This window comes from Camponotus floridanus, unplaced genomic scaffold (assembly GCF_003227725.1).
Source record: "Camponotus floridanus strain SB8 unplaced genomic scaffold, Cflo_v7.5 scaffold18, whole genome shotgun sequence".
Lineage (NCBI taxonomy): Eukaryota > Metazoa > Arthropoda > Insecta > Hymenoptera > Formicidae > Camponotus > Camponotus floridanus.
The window spans coordinates 2618477-2627856 of record NW_020229303.1 but is presented as its reverse complement, the minus strand read 5'-3'; the positions used below and the strand labels follow the sequence as shown (position 1 = coordinate 2627856).

At 33.4% G+C, this 9380-nt stretch overlaps 1 protein-coding gene across 1 annotated transcript; it reads left to right on the top strand.

Moving 5' to 3' along the window:
* The first annotated feature begins 665 nt into the window (after positions 1–665).
* Positions 666–1387, top strand: LOC112637575 (copia protein). The gene has a single exon (XM_025407623.1). It carries the CDS (start codon positions 666–668, stop codon positions 1380–1382), a length of 717 nt encoding a protein of 238 aa, XP_025263408.1. The 3' UTR covers positions 1383–1387.
* Positions 1388–9380: the final 7993 nt, after the last annotated feature.

The window sequence follows — 9380 nt, the reverse complement described above, 5'->3', positions numbered from 1 at the left end:
TTAATTATATTTTAAAATAAATTAATTTAATTTTTATATTATACAAAATAACGAAAAAGTAACGTTACTTTCTTAGTAACGGTAACGAGTTACTTATCAAAATTAGTAATGAGTAACGGTAACGAGTTACTTATCAAAATTAGTAACGAGTAACGGTAACGAGTTACTTATCAAAATTAGTAACGAATAACGGTAACGAGATTTTTATTAAAGTTGTCGTTTTTATAAAGATAATATAGCATAGAGATTTTAATTTTAAAAGAGCGTATGTATTATTATATTATCTTAGAAATAAATTAAATTGTTGGATATATGTAAAAATTTCTTTTGTGACTACAATTTCTTTTTATGTTATGAGGTTGGTCACAATGTCTAGCTGGTGCTGCCGTTACGCTTACCGCGCGTCTCTTACATTTTTTTTTGTCTCTTCCCGTGCACCGACGTGTGCAAACGTGTGCTTGTCGCTTCCGAATCAAAAGTCTAACATAAAAACCAAAGAGTTACAAAGACTAAAGTTTACATAACACTAATTATAAGTTCAAATAAGTTTAACAATAAAGTCTGCATTCTCAGAGGAGTGTGTTAAATTTAATCTTATTTTTCACGATAACCACGACCACGTGCTCTAACAGGTTATGGGCCCAGACCTCGTGTAAGAAAGAAAGATGGTAGATTCTCGCTTTTCGATTGTAAAGCTGAATAACGGAAACTATCAGAGCTGGAAATATAAAGTCGAGCTACTGCTAATAAAGGACGAGTTATGGCATACAGTAAACGAAATAAGACCAGATAATCCTGATGAGAAGTGGTTGAAGGCGGATAGACAAGCAAAAACTACAATAGGCTTGTTGGTGGAAGACGACCAGTTGCGGCATATAAGGGACGCCATATCCGCGCGGGAAGCGTGGCACGCGTTAAAATCTTATCATCAGAAGGCATCACTCACGAATCACGAAGTGTATTTATTAAAGAGATTATGCAATATGAGACTTGAGGAAAGTGGTGACATGGAGACACACATAAATCGAACATTGAATATGGTGGACGAGTTAACCGCACTAGGTGAGGTATTAAAAGAAAAATTAATAATCGCTATGCTTTTAGCCAGTCTCCTCGAATCGTATAGTACGCTCATCACAGCGCTAGAGACCAGAGCGGAGGATGAACTAATCTTGCAATTGGTAAAAGGAAAACTCATAGATGAAGATAGAAGACGCAAGGACATGAGAAGTTATGAAAATAAAGGCGAGGATACAACTCTCAAAATATCTCACAAACATGCTACGCAGCAGAAGCAAGTACAGAAATCTAAAGAGCTTAGCTGTTTCTTTTGCAAGAAACAAGGTCTAAAAGGGGATGAAGAAGGATTGTACAAAGTATAAACGATGGAAGGAAAATAAGGAGAAAGCAAATACAGTCTCAAATAAAAATCAAGGATTAGATTTTTGTTTCGGTGTAACTGATGACAATAAAGAGACGAACTATCAAGGATGTAGATTCCGGTGCAACCGGAAGTCATATGACAAATAATAAAGGCTTCTTCAAAGATATTTACAGCTGTGGTACTGATGAAGTAAAAGTAGCAGATGTTAGATATCTTAAGGTTCATGGTATTGGTGAAGGAAGCATTATTTGTCAAAATGACAAAGGAAAACACATCGGCGTTAATGTAAAAGATGTATTGTTCGTACCAGATCTAAGAGAAAGATTATTATCAGTTAAGAAGTTAACCGAAAAAGGATTGAAAGTCATCTTTGAAGATACAACATGCAATATTATGTATGAAGGCCAAAGTGTTACAGTAGGTGATATTTACGGAAATTTGTACAAGCTAAAGAATGACAATAAGATTCTCTCCGTTGCGCAAGTGTATGATAAAAATTGTCAGCATCAATGACACAGAAGACTAGGACACAGAGATCCCAAAGCAATTAAAAACATGATAAATAAAGGAGAAATTAAAGGCGTACATATGAAGGATTGCGGTATCAGAGAAGTATGTGAAACATGCCTCAAAGAAAAAATGACCAGGAATTCCTTCCTCAAGTCTTCACAGCATCGATCAGAAGAAATTTTAGATATCGTTCATACAGATGTTTGTGGTCCTATGCAAACAATGACACCAGGTAAGAAATGATACATATTAACCATGATTGATGATTACAGTCGATACACGATGGTATACCTCATTGGACATAAATCGGAGGTGCCGAATAAAATTCGAGAGTATATAAAGGCAGTTAAAACGAAGTTTAAGGCCGTACCAAAAATCATTCACTCAAATAGAGGAAAGGAGTATGTTAATCAAAAACTTCAAGAGTTGTTCAAGGAAGAGGGTATCAAAGCACAATATACAGTAACCTATACTTCGGAACAAAATGGAGTCGCAGAAAGGAAAAATATGTCACTGGTTGAAATGGCGTGATGTCTACTCATTGAAGCAAAATTACCCAATAAGTATGTGGGGTGAGGCTATCAATACAGCAAATTATCTACAGAATCGTATTATAACTAAGGCAACAGGTACTACACCATTAAAGAGATGGTGTAATGAGACACCGAATTTAGAGGACATGATTGTATTTGGATCGAAAGTATATGTACACGTCTCAAAGAAATTAAGAAAGAAGTGGGACAATAAAGCTAAAGAATTAAGATTTATGTGTATTGCCGATGACGCAAAAGGTTTTCGTCTATTAGACCCAAATACGGACAAGATAAGTATAAATAGAGATGTAAAGTTCTTGGAAAAGTCTTATTATGATAATCACAAAATTTCAGAACGTAGAGATTCTCAGGAAAATCAGTCGGAATGCATAGTAGCATTTGAGATTAAAGAAATGCCAAAGCAGTACGACGTAAATAATTCAGAAATCATGATAGAAGAGGACTGTGAACATGAAGAGGATGATGAATCCATAAATTACCAAGAAGATACTTTTTTAAAAAGAGGTCCAGGTCGACCAAGGATCGTTAGAACAGGAATAAGAGGACGACCAAAGAAGAGTTATAATATGATTGTACCCGAGGAATCAGGAATGCTTGCAGAAGTCTCTATAAAGGAGGCAATAAAAGGACCGAACGTCGATGAATGGTATTCTGCCATGGCAACAGAGTTAAGGTCTATTATAGAAAATGATGCCTGGAGGCTAGTTGACAGACCAAAAGACAAAAATATTGTTAGAAGTCGTATGGTTTTAACCAATAAATGTCAACCGGATGGACACATAGAAAAGCGTAAAGCAAGAATCGTTGCACGTGGATTTAGCCAAAAGCCCGGGATGAACTTCAATGAAACCTTTGCACCTGTCGCAAGACTAAGTTCTGTAAGATTTTTAGTAGCCATTGCAGCGCATTATAAAATGCATATTCATCAATGTGATGTTACAACAGTAAATAGCCCCATCACGGAAGATATATATATGGATGTTCCAGAGCGATTAGATAATATCTTACAAAAATTAATCGACAACGAAGAAAAAGAAAGTCAAATCAAGAGGAAGGATCTTAATATGCTAAAAGAATTAAAGTCAGGAGATAAAGTATGTAAACTCCGAAAAGCCTGATATGATTTAAAGCAAGCCGGTTGTGAATGGCATACAAAATTTGACAAGGAGCTAAGAAAATATGGAGCACTACCATCATCAAGTGCAGACCCCTGTGTATATTATAAAGGTCAAGGGGAAGACATTATTTTGATACTTACATATGTCGATGATATAATAGTAGCATCAAAGGATTTAAGTAAAATACAAGACTTCAAGGATCATCTAAGTCAAGTACTTAAAATCAAAGATTTAGGAGAAATAAAGTATTGTTTAGGAATTGAATTTTCTAGAAAGAATAACAGTATTATTCTAAACCAAAAAGGATATATTAAAGACTTAATTATTAGATTCAACATGAAGGATGCAAACCCAACAAAAACTCCGATGGAGGCGAGTTTGAAATTATCCAAACAAGAAAATCATCCAGAGGCTTTGGATATCCCTTATCGTGAGTTAATTGGATGTTTAATGTATTTGGCAGTGAGCACACGGCCAGATATTGCCTATGCGGTTACTTAAGTCAGTTCAACAGTTATTATGAACCAGAACATTGGACTGCAGCAAAGAGAGTCTTACGATATCTCAAAGGAACATTGGAGATGATTTACAGCCCAAGTCAAGAAAGCCTTAAGGGCTATGTGGATTCTGATTGGGGTAACTGTATAAATGATCGATGTTCATATACAGGATTTGTTTTCTTTCTCAGTCATGCACCAATTACATGGGAGTCGAGAAAACAGCGGACTGTTGCACTTTCTTCCACTGAAGCAGAGTATATGAGTCTAACAGAAGCTACCAAGGAGGCTATCTACCTACAGAGATTTTTGACAGAGATCGGATTAAAGAAGCTCTCTACGCTAACAATCTACAATGATAGTGCCAGCGCACAAGAGCTAGCAAAGAATCCAGTTTATCATGGGGGGACAAAACGTATTGATGTCAGGTATCATTTTGTGCGCGAGACTTTAAAGAATCATCTAATAAGATTGGACTATTTGTGTAGCGCAGAAATGATTGCTGATATATTTACTAAGGCACTACCCTTAAATAAGCATTATAAATGCATAGTCATTAGGTTCATTTTCATAAATTTGTGTCTCCTTTGTCTTTTATTTCTTTTTAAATTTTTAAGGGGAAGTGTTGGATATATGTAAAAATTTCTTTTGTGACCACAGTTTCTTTTTATGTTATGAGGTTGGTCACAATGTCTAGCTGGCGCTGCCGTTACGCTTACCGCGCGTCTCTTACATTTTTTTTTGTCTCTTCCCGTGCACCGACGTGTGCAGACGTGTGCTTGTCGCTTCCGTATCAAAAGTCTAACATAAAAACCAAAGAGTTACCAAAGACTAAAGTTCACATAACACTAACTATAAGTTCAAATAAGTTTAACAATAAAGTCTGCATTTCTCAGAGGAGTGTGTTAAATTTAATCTTATTTTTCACGATAACCACGACCACGTGCTCTAACATAAATCAATTTAAAATCAAGCATCTAACAAACAAATTTTTTTATTAAATGTTAATGTGATTAAATCTAATTAAATTAAGTTTATATTTATTTATTTAATACTGCATTTATACTGAAATATATAACGAAAAATTATGATTCTTTTTCCTTAAAGCTAGATTTTTTAAAATAAAAGATTATGTTATATTTTTTATATACTGTCTTTCTTTTTATACTAGTAGTAATAATATCACCAATTAAAGAAAATTTATAACTAGCAGTAATAATAGCAGTAATTAAAGAAAATTTATAACTATAACTATGTAATATAAAATCTTGTAGGAAATATATGACGTGTCAAAAATGATGAATTTGAATAAATTTGAAAATTGATTATCTAAAAAACGATATTTTCTTTGTACATTTTTTACTGGTATAATACCTTATCATTTATGTAACTCTTATAAAATAATAACATTATATAACACATATTATACATATATTAGACATATAATGCTGCAAAATTCATTTCTGTTGAATTCTTTCCTCGAATCTCATCTTTTATTCTACTTATATAATAAAAAAAATATTGATTTTATAAACATTTAATATGAAAAAAGTCTATAATATCTGGCTAATAAATTAAAATATAAAAAGGACAATGCATTGTTTGCTTATAAGAAAGAAAATAATATTCTAAATAATATTACAATTTTTAAAAATAATATTACAATCTTTTTATTTCTCTAATGTTTTCAAAAATAATTATTTTATAATCAAATATACAGTGCAGGGATTAAAATTGATCAAATATTTATACTTTCTTGTTTATTGATTAATAAGACGCTTATTAAATCTGACTTCGCATTGTCTTCATTTTCAACTTCGTTTTAATGACATGTTTATTATGATCAGGTATCAAACGTTGTTTCTTCTCGGTAGTTTCTTAGAAAGTCAAGATCAAGTTGATACAAATATTTATTATCAATATTAATAATATATGATAACAACGAACTTACACAAATTACACTTAATTATTATCGAAAAAATTAATTTTTTACCGGCAGACAATTATATATGAGATTTGAGCTATTATAAAAACAAAATACCTAATATCACGATCGAGAGCTTCTTGCAATCCTTTCATTCCGTGTTCATATATTGGCTTGTTATTTATTTCGATAACTGTATCTTGTTGGTGTTGCCATTCACAAATGGAACATCGTCTTAAAATGCTGTATGATATATTTTTTATTAAATTATTATTTATTAAATTATTAATATTACATGCGCAATTTATTTCTCCCTTTGATGGTTGGAAAATTTTGGCTAAAATTAATGGCCTTTCTTTGTATACTTTTTGTTGTGTGCCATAGACACTGTTGTTATAAAATTAAATATTTCATTTATTTTTGCATTACTAATAATATAATTATAATAATTAATCCAGTCACGGAAACCTACGAGCAATGCTTGAATCACGGAATTAAACGCGCATGTATTGTATTTCTTATCATAACGTGTTGTCCCGCAATTTGCTGTGGTCGTAAATTATTTCCATTTTCTAATAAGGGCATCTTGGAAGATGCTTGAAGCTTATTATGTATACTAATAATATCTGGACATATCTGTAACGTATTTACCATGTTTCAAATTTTTATCTTTGTGAGACTTTCACGTTTCAACGTCGTTTAAAAAGGTTGGTAGAGTCGGACTTTTTCTTTCGTGTGTCTCCTCATTAGACGGTTTACATAATATTTCGATATCATCATTTTTGACATCCATATCTAAGGATTTATTGATATTATTTGCATCCTCATCATTTGTTTCAAATTCATGTAATTTGTTCGTATCAAAAATTTATCCGCACGTATATATTTTGTCCCGCCAAAAATTAAATTTTTTATTTTATTAAAATATTCCTCGCTTCTAGCTGAGGATGCAACATTTATGCCGCTATTGAACGCTATTACAGCTGTCCATAATGGAAATTGTTTACTTAACCGAAGTAAATTGATTCCAAGATTGGGACAGTAATACGGATTTAGTCTGTCGCCGGAACTCACAAATTTTTTACTATTTTTTTCAATATTTTTTAGGAAATTATTGATGCGACTGCTTTTAATTTCGAACGATTCCTCATTTGAATTATCACTCAGATGTTCTGCAGTGCTTTCATAATCTTTTAAATCGTGTGTTCTGGTCATATTTATGAGATGTTGCTGAGCATGGAAACTATCCAATATATTATTTATAGTTCTTCCGTTTCAGAAAAAGCAACTGTTAAAATATCAGTACAAATTTGGTTAAAAGCATCAATAGTAACTGTTTGACTTAATATGCCAATACATCGAACAAAAAAGTCTTTAATTCGCACATGTTTATCCCCGAAACATTTCCAACCACAGACTGCTTTAATCAAATGTGCAATATCTATACGGAGAATACAATTGGGAATACAATTTGCACCATCATTATTACATAATATGTTCATACATCTTTCCACAAAATGTACTTAAATCGCAGTTGTTAAAAGAGAGTAACAGCATTAATAAGTGCGAAAGAATAATCAGTTACTACTTCTTTCGGAGTAGCAGCACCCAATCGTAGCCATTCGCGCAACCAGTACGTTAATATATTTGTATCATGATTTTCTGAAATCATTTGCAAAACGGGTAAAATTTTTTAATTAACCGGAACGACAGCTTGATATAAAAATATCGTAATTGTAGATTCGTCAAATTTTTTAATTTTTTTTATTAAAGATCCCGTTGCATCTATACTTAAAATGCCACTTTTTTCAGTTCGTTTATGAAATTTTTGATATAAAAATAATTGCTCGGAAGTAAAATATATAACAAAAAACTTATCTAAGGCTATTTCCCTAATTGTAGCTGAAAATTTAAGCTTATATTTTAATTGTACAATAGATGTAATGGGATGAGAACCTTTTTTAATGTCTAACATTATTGCATCCCTAACAAGTCCTAACAATCCTTGTCAAGCCTTAACAATCCTTCTTAAAATTATTCGAGAGGAGCCTATCTCCAATCATGTGTATATTTTAATCACGTGCCCTAATTACATTCCCTAATCACGTACTCTTCCAATTGAACCTACCTTTCGTTGATCCCATTTTTTTTCTCGATCTTTGTTCGGGATCGCAACTTTAAAAGTTGCTCGCGTAATGCCGGTACACACCCGAATTGGTATCACGAGCTTGACCAACACGTGATTTCGTGAGGGATGAGAGGATGAGAGTGATAGGATTGAATAATGTGCACTTGCTTCTTTGATTTGTCACAGTAATGTCCACGAGAGAATTACTATTGGTTTATTGCAAGATAACACACGATATTTACAATGTTTAAGAGCGTTCGAAGCATGTACGACGCTATTTCGAGTGTTTTGAGCGCTTCGAAAATCGCACTAGTGGGAGCGAGACCGCACTATCCAATAGTTCGCGCGAGAGCGAGAGAGCGCTCTTTATGAGCATATGAAGAAGCGGAGGCCGACGGAGAACGGAGGCTCCTCCTCTTTACTGGAGTGGAGGCACTTGATTGTGTTACGGCACTCGCGCTCAGAGCTTTGAATTCGTGACGGCACCGGTAATGAGTCCCACGGAATTCCGAATCGACACGATTATTCGAGATCACAACTTTTGTTATATGTGCTCGCGTTCTAACGACTTTCGATGCTCTCGATCCGATAACGATTCTCTATGCTCAGACAATGACTCAGGCGGAGAAAGGCTTTCTCCTCGATGATAAGGATTCGATCGCGAGTCGGATGATCAAAATTGAGCCTATCCCGTTTCGTCACGTCAAATCGCGTGATTTTACGATTGCCTGATTGGCCAGGACCATGTATTCATCCGCGATCACGCGGATCCTGGCTGATTTCGTGCAACAAGGACGGCATTACATACTTTCGAGTTTGATTGCGCGCAAACGGATGGCGCTAGTATGACCGGGAGTGAATTTTTAATTTGAATTACATAGCAAATCCTGAACAATCTCTAATCAGAGATCGAAAAAAAAATAAACACTCTTTCTTTTGTCGATTAATTAACGGCAAATGAGCGTAAATATTTCACGCTCATCGTAACGATCGCTCGATTTTACGATCGTTCGTTAAATAAATATTTAAATATAATTTTATTTTAACTCAAAGCCAAATTACTACAAATTTCTATATATTATATTTTCTAATAAAAAAAATATAAAACTCATGTGTGTGTGTATAACCTTTATCATATTACAAATTATTTAATTAATTAATCATTTGGCTTTATATTAAGTTAAAGTAAAGTTTAAAAACAATATCTACAAACAAATTCTACGATGCTATAAGAAATTAGAATAAAATAAGTGTGCGTTATAAAA

What these genes read in the sequence shown, in the direction of transcription:
- LOC112637575 (XM_025407623.1), top strand. Translation starts at nt 666, where the DNA reads ATGGTAGATTCTCGCTTTTCGATTGTAAAGCTGAATAACGGAAACTAT.